The sequence below is a fragment of the Solanum stenotomum genome, chromosome 2 (genome assembly GCF_019186545.1).
Source record: "Solanum stenotomum isolate F172 chromosome 2, ASM1918654v1, whole genome shotgun sequence".
Classification (NCBI taxonomy): Eukaryota; Viridiplantae; Streptophyta; class Magnoliopsida; order Solanales; family Solanaceae; genus Solanum; species Solanum stenotomum.
In genome coordinates, this window is record NC_064283.1 from 65,060,354 (window position 1) to 65,077,864 (window position 17,511).

The 17,511-nt window shown below is 34.1% G+C and overlaps 2 protein-coding genes, 1 long non-coding RNA gene and 1 pseudogene across 4 annotated transcripts; 1 reads left to right on the forward strand and 3 right to left on the reverse strand.

The window, feature by feature from the left end:
• Window positions 1-1,171: 1,171 nt before the first annotated feature.
• Window positions 1,172-1,895, reverse strand: LOC125856207 (zinc finger protein ZAT10-like; annotated as a pseudogene).
• A 1,521-nt stretch (window positions 1,896-3,416) lies between these two features.
• Window positions 3,417-4,742, forward strand: LOC125857014 (uncharacterized). The gene has a single exon (XM_049536681.1). The coding sequence runs from the start codon at window positions 3,471-3,473 to the stop codon at window positions 4,047-4,049; it is 579 nt and encodes a 192-aa protein (XP_049392638.1). The 5' UTR covers window positions 3,417-3,470; the 3' UTR covers window positions 4,050-4,742.
• Window positions 4,743-6,047: 1,305 nt separating this feature from the next.
• Window positions 6,048-10,578, reverse strand: LOC125857015 (uncharacterized). Of its 2 annotated transcripts, XM_049536682.1 has the most exons (4): window positions 10,447-10,494; window positions 10,242-10,284; window positions 7,795-8,805; window positions 6,048-7,094 (listed from the first exon to the last, which is right to left on the reverse strand). In XM_049536682.1, exons 3-4 carry the CDS (start codon window positions 8,785-8,787, stop codon window positions 6,585-6,587), a joined length of 1,503 nt encoding a protein of 500 aa, XP_049392639.1. In that variant the 5' UTR covers window positions 8,788-8,805; window positions 10,242-10,284; window positions 10,447-10,494; the 3' UTR covers window positions 6,048-6,584. The 2 variants fall into 2 exon arrangements, with proteins under 2 accessions (XP_049392639.1, XP_049392640.1); XM_049536683.1 differs by lacking the exon at window positions 10,242-10,284 and having other exon boundaries at window positions 10,447-10,578.
• Window positions 10,579-15,470: 4,892 nt separating this feature from the next.
• Window positions 15,471-16,910, reverse strand: LOC125855578 (uncharacterized). The gene is made up of 2 exons (XR_007445501.1): window positions 16,785-16,910; window positions 15,471-15,824 (listed from the first exon to the last, which is right to left on the reverse strand). It is a non-coding gene; the product is annotated as an uncharacterized LOC125855578 (long non-coding RNA).
• Window positions 16,911-17,511: the final 601 nt, after the last annotated feature.

Sequence of the window (17,511 nt, forward strand, 5' to 3'; positions counted from 1 at the left end):
ATTGTAAGAAAGCTTCTATTTTAATTTCACAATGAAGCTATCTGTTTTTTTTTCCTCAATTAGCTTCTAGACGACATGTATCTATATCATTATCTAGGAAGAAAAAAAGAGAACAATAGATGATAGAAAATAAAAGAATATGATGATCTAGGGAGCAATTTACTGATATTTATAGTGATATTTAACTGTCTTTTCACCTACCAAATTAATAGAGCACATTGAATCATGATACATAATTTTTATTTGATTTCAAAATTCAAAGAGTCATTCATTATTAAAGTTTAATTGTTGGACTTCATATTCCATCATTATATAATTAAAATATTAGTATCTAATAAATTAATTAATTTTATTTTGATTTAGTGGAGGGGCAAAATGGTAATCCAACTTTGAATGTTGGAGCTTCCCACTTAAAATATATATATATATATATGATGATACATATTCAGTGAGATATTTCAACAAAATTATAAAGTTGAACCAAAGTTATTGGATTCTAATGAACTCGTACTTCCTATGCTCCCGGATGGGGCTCCCTATACCCTAAGGGGTCGTTTGGTTTGAATACAAGTTATACTGGGATAAGTTATATTGGGATAAGTTATGCCGAGATTAGTTATCCTGTCATTATTTCTTATTGATTGTTTGGTTTGTTGTATTAAAAATAAGGGAAAAAGGATGAATTTACCCCCGAACTTTTATAAATGGTACGTCTATGCCCTCCGTTATACTTTGGGTCTGTCTCAGCCCCTGCCGTCCAATTATCGGTACACACATGCCCCTCTCACTAACGGTCCCCTCATCCTGTACACGTGTCGTAATCCTAATCAACTACCCGTTTGACCATTATTTTTAACCCATAAACTAACAACCCGCCCTATAAACCCATACCCACTCGATTCCTTCTAAAATATTCTAACTCAATTAAAAGACCCAAATCTTCCGAGTCTCGTTCCTATCTCACAATTCCTCGTATTGTAATATGTTTAGTCCATGGAAGAATTCTCTTCACTTCATCATCACCATCTCTCATTTATTCCGTTACTTCTTTTTCAATCTCCATTAATTCTACACCAACTCTACTCATTTCTCTCTGTCAATTTTCAATTCAATCACTACAAAATCAAAAACACAAAAAAATTGAGAGTTGAAAAATGAGAATTGAGTGGAATAATTCAAATTTTGGAGGTAGAGATAGCCAAGATTTCTTCGCCGGATGTGGACTCTCTACCTCATCCTCGCCGGAACCAAATCCAGGACAGAATTCCGGCAACACCGGAATGTTCAAGTCAAAATCAGGGTGGCTGATTGTAGACCCCACGTCCTCCTCCGACGTAACTCCGACAGTAGTGTTAACGCTACTGTTAGCGTTATCGCCGTCGTAGTGACACCGTTTGTGTCCTCCCAAAGCTTGTCCAGTAAGAAAACACTTGTGGCAAATCAAACACTCGTGAGTCCTTCCACTGCTGTTACCGTTACCGGATCTAGTAGTTCCGGTGGCATTAGTAGTAGTTGAGGTAGTCAACTGATCATCTCCTCCGCCGCCACCGGCGATGAGTTTCTGATGACTAGCTTTATGTCCTCCTAAAGCTTGATAAGATCCAAATCCCTTACCACAAACCGAACACTTATACAACATCTTCTCCTCAATCTTCTCCGACGACGTGTGGATTTTCATCACTGGAACCGCGGTGGTAGAGATCGTACCTGATTAACAGAGTCATCGCTCCGCGCAAGCATAATCAAACAAAGCGCCAAATATTCCTCTTCAGTCGGCTGGCGATCCATACTCTGTGACCTCTAGATCTCTCCCCTTTAGTCCAATTCTCAAGGTACCGAAGTTACTGCTGACCTTTGCTCTCAAATTGAAATGTCTGCGGATTTGAAGAACCAATTTTAGAGTGAATCGGGTGGGTATGGGTTTATGGGGCGGGTGGTTAGTTTATGGGTTAAAAATAATGGTCAAACGGGTAGTTAATTAGGATTACGACACGTGTAAAGGATGAGGGGGCCGCTAGTGAGAGGGGAATGTGTGTACCGATAATTGGACGGCAGGGGCTGAGATGGACCCAAAGTATAACGGAGGGCATAGACGTACCATTTATCAAAGTTCGGGGGTAAATTCGCCCTTTTTCTCTAAAAATAATAACCATTACATACTTCCTAAAAATAAGTGGTTTGATTACAAAAATACCCCCTTATTTAGCTTTTTGTATATATTTTTTTTAGTAGAGTGTTAGTTAAAATAAAATTTAACTACTCAATCCATCCAACATAGAAAATCCACTTGTAACCCATTTTAAAACTAAATCCAACCTATCCACCAATAACTACTCAATCTTGATTGCTTGAAAATAGAGCACGAAGGCAGTTGCACCTTTGGTATATATGAAAGCCGTATTTTTCCAATCAGGTTAAATGTCATACTCACTTTCAACTTTGGAAAACAAAAGAGACAAAAATAGATTTTCCATAGCCAAAATTCTTAAACCAGGAAGCATTGGAAGAAAGTAAACACAAGAACTATACCTAAGACGCAGACGATTATAGACATATATAATAAAAATAATTGAAACCAAAGAGCACAAAATCATATAAGCAAAATCTGCCTTATGATCCAAAAGCTCGTCGAATCGGACCTAAAATAAGGTGCGCTTGTGAAAGATTATCAATTAAAGGGTTTGTAGGGTAGTTTTGTCATTTAATAAATTTATCCCATCACAAATTGTGATTGGATTATTATACCACCCTGTTGGAGGGATAATTTATCCTGGTACTATTTATTAATCCCAGGATAAGTTATCCCAAACTTTCCAACCAAACACTAAATTAAGTGTCACTAAATATTTATCTCATGACTATATGTATTTATCCTTCACACCAAATGATCCCTAAAGTAGCAGGTCCCACAAGTAGTCGAACAAATGAGAGGTTGTCAACGAAGAGGTTAAAGGCCGTAAAGACCCTTCAACCTTGCTCGCATGTTAGCTTGCTTGTACTATTGCTTGCCTACCTGACCTGCTTTCTGGCTAGTTTTTTTAATGGCAAACGCTATCCTAGCTCCATCCCCAACATACATGTATTAAGGTCTGCTTCAAGTTAAAGAGCACGCTTATGTGTTATGCTGAACCAAAATTGTTAAAAAGAAACATTGTTTTGCCATTTCTCTACTATTTGACCAGATATATAATATACCTTTAAACTTCAACTCATCTTCTTTCTCTTTGAAGAAGTTCATAAATCCTCTATTTTCCTCCATAGTTTCACATCTTCAAAACTACCTAACAACAAAATCAAAGTAGTGATTCCCAGATCTTCTACTGATTCAAGCTTCTCCTTCTTCAGGTAATCGATAAATCTCCTCTTTTGATTTCCGTTTACTGTTCCGGTTGAACGCTATAGCAAATTGCTTTGATGAAAGGTCCCAAATACTTTGCTATTGTAAAACTGTAACCAAACCAAAAAAAAAAATGAAACAACGAGGTCATTTCACTAAGGATCCGATCAAATTTCTATGTATTGTAGTCTCGATTGCTTGTACTTTCGTGCTGTGTTTTTCAGTACTAAAACTTAACGAAATACCACAAGGAAATGAAAATGTGATTGGTTTGAAACTGAAGAAAAATCGAATAGATGGAGGAAGAGGAGTAGGGAAGTTTGGGGAAATAGTGATTGGAATGTTACCTCAAGATTTGGGATTTACTTTATTTTTGCCATCTGAGAAAGCATTTGAGCGGGATCTGGGATTGAGATTGGATGAGAATGAGAATGAGAACAACACATATGCAATACTAACTCGTGTACTCGGGTTTTCAGCTGTACCAGCAAGGATTTATGCGGATGATGTACAAATTGGAAAGGAGATTGATTATGAATCAATATCGGGATACACTCTGTATATATCCAAAGATTCAGATGGGTTGTTGATAGTTAATAGAATTGCTTCGGAAATGGTGGATTTGAGAAGAGGGAAGATTGTTGTACATATTATGGATGGGGTGATAATGGATCCAGAATTCGAGCAATCTGTTCGACCTGATGATGATTGAGTTGAGTTGAACTAAGGTTTCATGATTTGATGGTAGCTGATTACCCCGGCCATTTTCACCTTAGGGAAAACTTATGAAGCTTGTTGCATTGGGATGGCGCAGACAGATCTATAGAGATGAAAAACTTTGGTTTATAACTTTGCTGAATTCGAGCAAATATAGTGGCATAGATTTCCTGGAGATTCTCTACAAATCGAAGACAACATTGTACCAGATCAGTTCTGCTTATGAAGAGGAATTATGCATCACTTGAGTCTGGGTTTTTCAGAAATAGTATTTCTATCTTCTAAGATAGGGTAAGTTCTGTGTATACTATACTCTGCATTGTGGGATTACACTGGGTATGTTGTTATTGGTGTTGCTTATGAAGAGGAATTCTAGTTGAATATCAGCTTCGGATAATGGCAGACGAGGCGGGCATCCATCAATAGCACAACCGATACCAGCACCATGAGATTCTCCAAATGTTGTAGAGCAGAAGAAAGTTCCATATGTATTTCCAGCAGCCTTTATCTCTGTGTATAAGCATATTCAAACTTGTAAACTACTTGTGAGTTGGGAAGCTGATTGAAGAAATTTTGAAACATTCATGTCTATGGGATTATTCATTTTTTTAACGTAGGTATTAGTTTTGCAGAGTTTAGTAATTCATGGATTAGTTATTCCACATTCTATCTTTTACGGATAAGGAGGTTCAGATATACCGTTTACCGTTTACGTTTGGTAGAACTTTTCAGCATGAATTTAGATTAGTCGGACCTCAAAATGAACATCGAATACCGAGTGAATAAAAATAAAATAGTGCCTTTCATAGTTTCTAAAATCCCTCCGGAGGCCTAACCCTCTTTCTCCACTTGATTCTGAAGTTGAGCGGCTTCTATCGTTGGCAAACACCTAAAAGTACTTAATTACCATTTGAATTAGATTGCCAATTAATTATAGTAGAGATTTACCTATAGTTAAATTATAGTCACTTTATTATGTATAAACTTTAAAAATGGTCAGTACATAAAACTTAAACTAATGTTTCTCACAGTATAGGTGATGAAGCTCATTTAGCTTCACTTTAGTGAAAAGGAGGATCAATTAGTCTTTCCTTAATATAAAGTTTTATTTCTTCTACATTCTCAATATAAGTTTCAAATGATTTTAATTGATGGCTAGCTTTGAGACATGTAGCAAGCTACATTTTAACCTGACCAAAAATATGTAGACTCAAAGCCAAAAGGTGTTGGGATTGAAATAATAAGGTGTGATGCAGAAGCAAACAATTGTAAACCTTAAATGACGGTAAATCAGAAAATTAGGAAGCATTAAAAACAAAGAAATTGTCGAGAGTTATTGTCATTTGTAGCTAGATCTTGGCCTTTGATGAAGATGAATTGATGTATTGTTTTCAACAACTCACATAGCCACGCCTATCAACAACAAGACGACTACTTCTTGCATGCCACTAAACGTTGCTCTTTAATGCTTGGGCTCGCTCAATACAAGAATTGTAGCCCAACCTTGCTTAAGGCTAAAGTCGTGGACTACACCCCATGAGAGCTCTCTATTTGACTAACATACTCCCTTTTGATCTCCCCAATACCTTCATATCAAAGCTAGGAATGATTGACTTTCGGATTTAAATAATATCACATAATAGCAATGTTCCTTCTCATTTCTTCTTTTATGACCACACCCCCGTAAGAGCCCTCTATAAGGCATTGCTCAAGTTTATATGATATGCACACTTTTGAGGCTCAATGTGGCATAGACCGAAGACAAATTTGTATGGGCCTAGGCCAAAGCGGAAAATACGTGACATGAGCTTAGGTCGCGATGACAAATCACTTTCAGCAGAATGATAATTAAAATGTACCAATTGGCAATAGCAGACTAGCAGTGTTAGAAAATTCACTAGGGTGAAAAAGGTATGCATTTGATTGAAGCCAAAACAAAATGAATGCCAATCACTAACAAGGAAAAATAAAAATCTGTTTTGTACAAATGAAATTACAAGCAAGAAAAAATGAATAAGCAAGAGGAAAATTTGCTAGTGATAAATTATACAGGAAAAATGTTCATATCTGTCTATGTATGGAGGTGAAAAAAGGATTTAAAACAAAATTGTGCCATTTTTGAGGAAGATCAAAACTAGTATGCAAATTTATCTATTTCATGCAAAAAAGATTCTTGTCCATCTCCTATGCTATGGCCATGCTCCATCTCAGATATGAAGATAGAGACAATCTTAAAACAATGTACTTACTTTCTTGTCGTCCATCTTCCAGCCTGAGAATTCGAGAATCAGTACTGTTGAAGGTACTGATCAGTATTCAATATACAAAATGACTATATGTGTTCTCTTGCACTTGACCTCCAAAGATTTGGATTCTACTTCTCATTTGGTGGCTACACATGCATTTACTTTTAGAAAATGAGTTTTTGGCTGTTTTACCTTTCCACCCGTGAATCTGTTAAATCTTCATTAGTCAGGTGCTGATTTGCTGATCACAGTCTGAGAATCATTTGTTCCGCGAAGATCTTATTTCACTCCTTTTTGTCTTCAGAAGTTGTTGAATTATGATGCTTCTCGGGTGACTTGGGAGGATCTTCACTTTTGGGTGACTCCAGTTTGTGTGCTGAAGTTGTGACATCTTGATGTTTTTCAGATGTGCTCAGAGACTCTTCACTTTTGTCAGGTGATTTTAAACCGTCATTTTTGTTATGGGGTAGATCTCTAGAGTCTGGTTTCTCACAGTGTTCATTGGTTGAATCCGTTTTAACTGTTGGTTCCACAACTTTCTCTGATTTGTGCGGTGAAGCTGTGGAATTAAGCTGTGGAGATTGTTCATCATTATGAGACAAGTCAATAGAACAATCCTTTTTGGCGGATAGATCAGTGCTATCCTTTTTTTCATCTTTCAAGTAAGCGTCATCTGCATTGTCCTCTTTAATTTCCTCAGCTTCCAAAGGGCCAAGCTTTGCATCAATACTCTTGATTGCAACTGTTAATGATCTTGCATCACGAGCAGCTGCCAGCCGTCCAGGTGATGATGCCTGTTTGTGAAGAAAAAAAGATATCAACACATGGTTAGGGTAGTTTCTTCCAAATTTAGCTGCAAGGATATCCAGAATCCGGTGAAGCACCTTTGTAAATTAGATTCAATAAATAGCTCTAACATTCAGTTTTGTCTTGATTAGACTGTGAATTGGCCAGCCAAGGCAACATGTGACAAAGCTATTTTTCGTCTGAAATATCCATTTGAATATTACTCCCTCTGTTTCAATTTGTTTGTCTGGTTTTGATTTGGCACGAAGTTTAAGAAAGTAAATAAGACTTTGGAATCTTGTGGTCTTAAACTAAAGTCGAAACTGAAGAGTTGCAAAAAGTAGAAAGAGACATTCTTTTTTAAACGGACTAAAAAGAAAAGTAAGACAAACAACTTGAAATGGAAAGAGTACCATTTTTCTTCACCTACTATATCTCCTCGTGTTGCTAACGGGGTCACAGAGTAGAATATAACTTAAGATAATGTAAGGAAAATAGTGGCAGGACAGAAAACACTGCTACTCCAATCTCCGAACTAGTTAGATGTAAGTGCATATTTTGGTCTTCCTATTTCTACCATTTTGGTGTTCTATTTTTCTTTCTCAACATTTTAATGCCTCGTCGAGAGAGAAACACTCCAAACAAAAGAAGCACTAATGTAAGTTCAATATATCCAAAGAAAGAGAATGGTACTATTTAATAACTGACCTCCAACAATTGCTCAGCCCTTTTCTTCAAAGCCTCGAAAGATGCTTCCTTGTGAATAAGTTTTAAGATGTGGGTCAAGTGAGGCAGAAGATTCTCGAGACGGTGTTGGTCTGTTTTGCATTGAGGAATAGTAGATACACAGCCTACTGGATAGAAGGGGCAGTTGGCAAGCTTCATTGGACATACAGTTATACAGTGCCTGTCCATTTCACGCCTCATGAGTGTTGCTGGGCATTTCTGCTCACATTGGAGTATTTTGAACGGACATGTTGAATCATGCAGTTCCAGCTGAGCTGCACTAAATCGAGCATTACATCCCTCATTTTCACAGTTCAATTCCCTGAAACCACACGAGGTGATATGCTTCGAAAGCTCTTCTTCAGATTTGAACCTCATACTGCAGTGATAAATGTTTTTGAAGTCAATATTTCTTATCGATGTTTGTGCCACTGTTATCCTCCTCGCCATCAACCAAAAGCCATTCATTTCCATTTCTTGTATGAAATCATCTATCCTTTCCTCTCTCCTTTCACTTAGCATCCATGATGAAACTTTGCAGAAAAAGTTCCTCTTAGACTGTGCAAAATCATCAATAAAATCAGATATAATATCATGAGGGTTGTCAGACACTTCAATAACCGAGTCACCTTCTAAGACAACAGATTCTGCAACAAACATCTCGCTTCTCTGGACAAGATAGTCCACCATTTCTCTTCTAATATCAACAGCCACAGAAGCGGGGCTATTCAACAAACCACCAGTCGTATTGTCAATACAGGCAGAGGCCAATCCAGGGAGAAATTCATCCGCTACCTTTTGAACCATCTCTGCATCAAATAGATCACAGTGGAAGAGAGCATCGTCGTCCTCAACTTCCTCAATTGCTGCTGGTTTAGTTTCCTTCACTTCCTCTAATTGCACATCTTCAAGTTCTGCTGTTTTGATTTTTTCTTCAACTGTAGGGAGGTCCATGTTCAAAGAAGCTTCCGACATGTCCAAAGAGATAGAAAACTGCAAACGACATAGTATGTTCAGTACCACAGATACTGAAAATGAATATAAAGAAAACTCCTGAAAGAAAATAAGTCTCCAAAAGCATGACTGGATGATCTTGGCTGGTGAAATAAATAACCATCAGTAAATATGACTGGCGAAGAAAAACGAATATCACTGGAGTAAAGAAAATTTCAGATTCATTCATTTAGCTAGTTTAGGTAAAATATCCACAGTAAATATTCTTCTCCGCACTGGTGCCAATGCTACGTCAGTATAATACTCCCATGACTGCTTCCACTTTGGTTAGCTACATCTTATGATAAGAAGATAAAACATGGTTTTCCTGTTGTTTTGTCGCCGAGGAAATAAAAGCAGTAGTATAGATACGATACTACAACAACAACATACCCAGTGGGATCTGGGGAGGTTGGTGTGTCTTACCCCTACCTTGTGAAGGTAGATACGACACCAAACAACAAATACAAAAGCAACTAAGAGTAACAAACCATAAGTCATTTTAACCTAGATAAAACATACAAATAAAATATTATCATTTTGAAAACTAAAATAATTGAATCAACATGATTCTTTTTCTTGACTGCTGAAACAACTTGATTCTTGTGTTCGTGTGAACAACTCAAATCACTTTTTTTATCGCTCCAAACCAGTGCCGGAACCAAAAATCCTGACAAGGGGATTCGAAAAAATGCAAGAACACCATGTCTAGTACTGGCATTACAATGTCAATGCTTTTGTGTTCCCCTTTAACCATTTTCCTTAAAAATCAGATCAGATAAATTGCAACATCTTTAAGATGTGTATGCCAGGATACCCCAGGATGGGATTATATATTTTGTGGATAATCAATCCACTTTTTGTATAGAATAAGTTCTACCAAGAATTGGAATAACAATGATACTGGTTTCAGCTAAAGCCTCCAACCAAACACGAGATAGACTTAATCCGAAAACTTACATCGAAATAAACCCAAATAATCCTTTAAACCAAACATCATACAGAGGCAAAGCTAGGATTGCAACTTTATGGTTTCTACATTTTAGAATGACGACTTCAAGTGATAATAAATGGGTTCTAAATCTTATGTTGTACATATTTAATGATTTTTTTAAAAACACAAATATACCATTTGAACAAAAATTACTAAATTCAGCCGAACCCCTAAGTTGTGGGTTTGGTTGCAAACAAGAAATCAATGGAACCATAAACTCCCCTAGCAAATTCTGATCTTCAAATATTCTCAAGTTCCCAAAAACTGGTATGTGAGTCATTTTAGAAAAGAAATTTAAATTTCACCCACAAAACTTCAATTATTCTCAAGTTTCAACTTCAAAATGACCAAATGGAAGCTTCAAATCTTCGATCCGCCTCCGATAACCAAATACACATGAATTCATAATCAACACAGTAAGGAAGAGAGAGATCACCTCTACCTTCTCGTTCGTAAAATTAGATCAAAATTGAAAATCTGAAAACCTGTCAAATCAAATGGATATTCAACCAATACCCGCATAATAAATTCCAGAAATGAGCTCAAATTACAGCTTTATAACAAGAGAATCAAAAGCTAAAATGCATACAGAAAGGCATACAATTGTATGCAATAATAACAGATTTTCATGAATAAACATTGAATACCTTCAAATCTTGTGGGTTCCTATTTTGTCTCCGCACAATTTGGTGGGAAAATGTTGAAAAGCTCCATATTCTCAGACGTGCGTTCTATATGATACAAAAGGGCAATTTTGACCGTCAAAAGACAAAAACTTGTTTTTTTTTTTTCCTTCATCTAATATTCACATTGAAATTCCATTAATTTAGATTTCGTTTTAATTATGAATGTTTTTCTTTCCCAAAAAAACTAAAATAAAAAATAGTATATTATATTGTTTTGATTCTATTAACTTTACTTAGGCCTAACCTATCGATGACCCCTTAAAATTTGCACGAATTTTTACTTAGACACCTCAAATGAGCAATGTTTATTTTAGACACCTCATGTAGGGTTTTGCTGTGTCAAAAGTGTCATTTTGATACCCTTTTTCCAATCAATAAAAATATATAAGGTGTGTATGTTGCACTCGCAAATAACTTGTAAAGTGACTAATCAAACAACGAACATTTGTCATTTTTTGTCAAAATAATTCTTATTTTACAGAAACGCCTGCATATGCCCATTCCCACACCCCCACCCATTGTCTTCTCCAAGTACCTTTATCTTTTTTTTGCTAAAACACCTGGGAACACACCCATCTATCCGTGAAAGAATGATGTTAGTTTCATTTATGAGAGTGTTTTCAATTCACCGAAAATAATCACATCCATCATTTTTCTGAAATAACAAAACAAGAAATCAAGTGAATATCCAAATATTTTGAAGTGGACAACTTAATTTTGTTACCTTTGAATGTGGACAACTCTAAAACTTACGATCAAAATTTCTAGGAGTCCTTCATGCTTTCATTTACAATACTCTTTGCATTTACAAACATCTAGTTGAACTGAATATACAAACTTTTTGGATAGCTGAGACATGACTATCAAATTTTAAAAATCAAAATATGAAATATGAAAATTAGAAGATGAATGAAAAAATGTGGAGTGAATAACTCTTATTTATTGTTGAAGAAAGAGATATAACTTCACATGAGCGGGTTTAACAAAAAGAACTATAGTTCACTCATTTGTGGGCAAACTACCTTTAAGTTTTGTTTAATATTGGTTTGGATTTTGGATGAATTTGGAGTTAACAAAGACTACGTCGTTAAAAGATGGAAGTTGTAGTTCGCCTATAAATGAGTGGAACTGTCCGTTTTGATTTGTGTTTTTAGAGAGGTCTCTTTTGGTGTTTAGAGTTCAAAAAGTGTCCATTTTCATGCCAGACTCGTTTGAAACAACCTCTATAGCTCATAAAGACGGTGACATATTGCATACACTTTCATTATTCCGAATTTCACTATATATGTTAATTATCCCAAAATTATTATTTTTTCAGTTGCTTTGATTCTGTTAGGTATAAACTGTTAACNCAGCCCCCCACCCCCCAAAAAAATTTAAGTTTGTTTTTAAAAAATATTTTCAATTTCAAAAATTATTTTCTACTCTAGTAAAATAAAAGATATTTTTCATTCATAAATCAAACACTAAAAATCTTTTCCGAAAAATATTTTCTACTCACCAACCAAACATGAGAAAATAAGTCAAAAATCAACTTATTTTCCAGGAAAACATTTTCCTTCATACCAAACACACCCTATATTTTTTTGATTCTATTAACTTTACTTAGGCCTAACCCATCGATGGCCCCTTGAAATTTGCACGAACTTTCACTTAGACACCTCAAGTGGGCGATGTTTATTTTAGACATCTCATGTAGGGTCTTGTTGTGTCAAAAGTGTCATTATGACACCCTTTTTCCAATCAATAAAAATATATAAGGTGTGTATGTTACACTCGCGAATGACTTGTAAAGTGACTAATCAAACGACGACATTTGTCATTTTTGTCAAAATAATTCTTATTTTACAGAAACACCTGCACATGCCCGTTCCCCCACCCCCACCCATTGTCTTCTCCAAATACCTTTATCTTTTTTTTGCTAAAACACCTGGGAACACACCCATCTACACGTTGTTCCTTTTTTATTAGTGTCATCTTCAAATGCTTTTTTTTTTTTTTTTTTCCTAATTAGCAGGTTTAAAATTCATCAAAAATTAAATTTACTTCTCAGTAAATATTAAATTCTTTTATGAATGAATCTCATTAATAATTTAATATTTAAATTTTGAAATGGGTCTATTCCTAAATTTCTAAAATAGTTACCATCATTTTTCATCATTTTACTATAATTATTTTTATTCACCATGTTGGATATTTAAGTTTACAGAAATGGTGGCTGATAATGGGAAAGAAGAAGAAAAAAATAATTAAAAAAAACGACTAAAAAGGTCTTTCACGCGCACTCAACGAGTGTATTACACTCACTAAGACATGTAAGCAAAAAGTGTCAAAATGACATAGCAAGATCCTACATGAGGTGTCTAAAATGAAACATCGCCCACTTGAGGTGTCTAAGTGAAAGTTCGTGCCAACTTTAAGGGGCCATCGATGGTTAGGCCTAAGTAAAGTTAATAGAATCAAAACAATATAATATAATATTAAGGGGCCATCAATGGGTTAGGCCATCGTGGTAATTACTCTTTCATACTTAATCAAGAGGTCTCGAGTTCGAGTCCCTTTTGATACGGAGTTGCCTTTATTAAGGAAAGCATCAAAACATTGATAGGTTTGGACATGGAGTTGCCTTTATTAGGGAACACATCAAACTATTGATAGGTTTGGACATGTGAACAAGAGATGTGTGGGTCATGAGAGATTGGATATAGAGTGAGGTCGGAAGAGGTAAGCAGAAGAAGAATAGAGGGAGGTGTGATTAGAGACAAAGATGACACATCTTTAATTTACGGAAGATGTGACCTTAAATTGAAGGGTATAGAGGTTGCGGATCAGGGTAGAAGGTTAAGTAGGTAGTTAATAGTTGTCATATTACTAGATTACTCATGTGGAATATTTGGTTTGGTGGTAGTATAAAACATCGTACCTTTCTTCCGCTTAATTTGCTTGAGTCAGGTTTGTTTGAAAACGAGTCTAGCATCAAAACAGACATTTTTTGACCTCTAAACACCAAAAGAGACCCTTTCTAAAAACACACACCAAAACAAACAATTAGCCCATTTATGGGTGAACTACAACTATCATCTTTTAACGTTGGAGTCCCCGTTAACTCCAAATTTATCCAAACTAATGTTGCACAAACCCTAAAGGTCGTTCGCCCCCAAATGGGCGTACTACAATTTTTTTTGTTAACTTCTCACCTGAATATATATCTCTTTCTCAATTTTAAGTGTATTGTAAATACATATTATCATGACTTTTTCAATAATAAAAATATTTAAAAAATTGAATTTTTTTCTCATAAAATAAATTTCACTATTTATTTGCTTACAACAATAATAAAAAAACTACTAAGGTCGACGGAGACAACGATACCTCTTATGACCAATTTCCCAACATAAACAACATTGTTGTGGCATGTGACCTGGAGCAATGTCCATTTCATTTCTACGAAGCCTAACATTGTGACTCTAGAAGTTTCTTCTAATTCTTTTGGTAATGTCCTTAGAAGATTCTCTATCTTCTACAAATTTCATATTGATGTATGAAGTTGGTGTATCATCATCGAAAGAGGATCTCCCCACCCGTGAAAGAATGATGTTAGTTTCATTTATGAGCGTGTTTCAATTCACCGAAAATAATCGCATCCATCATTTTTTTGAAATAACAAAACAAGAAATCAAGTGAATATCCAAATATTTTGAAGTAGACAACTTAATTTTGTTACCTTTGAATGTGGACAACTCTAAAACTTACGATCAAAATTTCTAGGAGTCCTTCATGCTTTCATTTACAATACTCTTTGCATTTACAAACATCTAGTTGAACTGAATATACAAACTTTTTGGATAGCTGAGACATGACTATCAAATTTTAAAAATCAAAATATGAAATATGAAAATTAGAAGATGAATGAAAAAATGTGGAGTGAATAACTCTTATTTATTGTTGAAGAAAGAGATATAACTTCACATGAGAAAGAAAGAGATATAGATTCACGTGAACGGGGTTAACAAAAAGAATTATAGTTCACTCATTTGTGGGCGAACTATCTTTAAGTTTTGTTTAATATTTGTTTGGATTTTGGATGAATTTGGAGTTAACAAAGACTATGTCGTTAAAAGATGGAAGTTGTAGTTCTCCTATAAATGAGCGGAACAGTCCATTTAGAGAGGTCTCTTTTGGTGTTTAGAGTTCAAAAAGTGTCCATTTTCATGCCAGACTCGTTTGAAACAACCTCTATAGCTCATAAAGACGGTGACATATTGCATACACTTTCATTATTCCGAATTTCACTATATATGTTAATTATCCCAAAATTATTATTTTTTCAGTTGCTTTGATTCTGTTAGGTATAAACTGTTAACGTGAAAAGGGAGAGACAATTTTTGTTTCGAGGAAGAGCACGATAATTGTATGATTTCTAAATTAATCACCAAATCCATAATTAGATTTAGGTATTAACGGCATCACACATTCTTTTTTAAAAAAAATTATATAGATTTAGTTATTAGGGTTGCTTTAATAATTTTTTTAATATAAATATATGACTTAAGCAAAATTTATATATTGAATTCAGTTAAATCCACTTTTAAAATGATGGCTATATCATGTTTTGAACGGTAAAGTGAAGAGGTGACTTATTAATTCTTTCACAAAATATTATGCCACTAATAAGTTGAAAAATAATTGAGTCTCATTTTTCTACCTTAATTTTGGGTGACAAATATCATTTGTCGCAATATTTTATTTTATATATGTTGATTTTAGCATTTAAAAGAATATCAATCGCAAATCCATCACAAACTTCTTTTCTTTTATCAATTTTTTTTGTATAAAATTTTAAAATACACCGTATTTGATATATTATATGAAAATTATTAAATAAACGCTTAAAAGTAATTAAAAATATTAATTATTTGTTTGTTTGATAGTAGAGAATGTACCAAGTGCAACCGAAAAAAAAAAATTACTAAATGAGGAACACAACAAAACATTTCATGTTCACGTAGATTCCGTGAAAAGAGTGCAACCAAGGGGTGTGATGCCCTTTATAAAACCACTACTACATTTTATTCCCTAAAACAAAACTAGCTTAGTGATGGATTAATGAACTAATTAAACTAATTAAGTGTCATTTTCATGACACTAATTAATTATAATTAATTAACAAAACTTAGTGCAATAACATTTTCTATGAAAGCCAAATCCAATGCAGTCTCCACCGGAGAAATATTCGTTACGGCAGACAAGAGCGCAGTTGTGGTCATGCAGGCATGGACCCTTGTACCTATGGCTTTGCGAGATGCACACTCTTCCCTCCGCCCCTTGGATCAACATTTCTGCATCCATAATTTCAATTTAATCGGTTACAACATGTTATTCTGTATGTCAAATTTGTTACGATCGATAATAACTACAATTACATATTCAATGCGAATACTATTGCTATACCATAAGTTGGAAATTATTAATAGGGTCATTTTTTTATGATTCTTAATTAATTACCTTGAAGTATAGGTAATTATTTTTATATATCTTTGCATCAATAGAGGCCAAGTAAAGAGGGAAAAAAAAAGATTGATTTGTACAACAAATATATGACCAATATTCCTTCATGGGAAGCAACAAAAGTCGTAATAGACTAAATAGGAACATTTTATTTAAAATATATGTAAAAATGTGTAAGGATACATTTTAAATTAAGGGTGTGTTTGGTACCTAGAAAATATAAGTTCTTTAAAAAATGAAAAAAATAATAATATATTTTTCTGATGGAAGTAGAAAAAAAATATATTTCACAAGTGATATTCTAAATTTATTGTCTCATCCCCACATCAAGACCTCCATTTCTTGACCATCCCACCCCCAAACCTCTATTCCCCACCAATGGCGCAGACAAAAATCTTGCTAAGGGTGTTCAACAATCAATATATACTCATGAAAATTAATTTAATTTGTGATATATTTATATATTTATCAACCTTTTAATATTATACAGTATAATTTTTCGACGAATAGGATGTTGATCAACTGACCATCTTTTACTCTAAGTGGTTACACCACTAATCTCCATCATATTCCACCCATCATAATATTTTGTTAGATAACATATAATGTTCTGTGAATAATATCTTTCATTTACTTATCAAATATCATAAAATAACTCAAAACTCAGTTTTTTTCCCCAAAAATATTTTCCTTTATACAAAGCAAACTCAAGATATGAGCATTTTTCCTAAATGTTTTTTCTAAATATAAGTTCACATTAAAAAAAAAAGGAAGAGGAAAAAAGGACTTACGTGAAGTGAACAAAATGACAAGGAGAAACAAAAGACCAGAAATTTTCCTCTCCATTTTTTCTTTATTCCTTTCTTTTTTCACACAATGATATGATATTGTTACTCTTTAAGGCTAATGATATTCACTATAAATAGAGAAATGGTAGTGTCAAATGCCATAATTTTAAATTAAAAAATACAAATTAATTTTTTAAATTATTTATAAACGAACTTTAGTTCAATAAAAAAAGTAGAGTATAACATGACTTGTAGTATATTATATTCTTTAATATAATCATCTTGGTACGGACAATCTCCTCACATTGAGCATATGCATTTCTCGATATAAATGGTTTAAAGGTTGGTAAGAGTAATAAATATCAACAATAAAATTTGATTGTTGATAGTAATGGTTATATTCGATATACTCCCTCCATTTCAAAATAAGTGAATCGTTGACCCCTATATTTATAGTTCAAAATAAGTGAGTTTTTCAAATTTTAAGAGAGTTGTTGGACATTGTTTCCATTTTCAGTCCTCATTTATATCTTTAAAATGATATTTTTCAAAAGAGTTAATTGCTCATATTTATGATTTACTTTGAATTATTTATATTTTCAAGAATAGTTCGAGAATATCTAAAAGGGTAAAAGTGGAAAGTGGTGTTCATTTTATGTCATAAACTTTTTTTTCTTAATGAAACACATTGCCTCAACAATTCACTTATTTTGAAATGGAAGAAGTAAAT

Excerpts from the sequence above, each read along its gene's own strand:
- LOC125857014 (XM_049536681.1), top strand. The coding sequence starts at position 3,471 with ATGAAACAACGAGGTCATTTCACTAAGGATCCGATCAAATTTCTATGT.
- LOC125857015 (XM_049536683.1), bottom strand. The coding sequence starts at position 8,787 with ATGTCGGAAGCTTCTTTGAACATGGACCTCCCTACAGTTGAAGAAAAA. Across the intron at positions 7,095-7,794 it reads GGGCTGAGCAATTGTTGGAG|GCATCATCACCTGGACGGCT; the intron begins GTCAGTTATTAA and ends CTTCACAAACAG.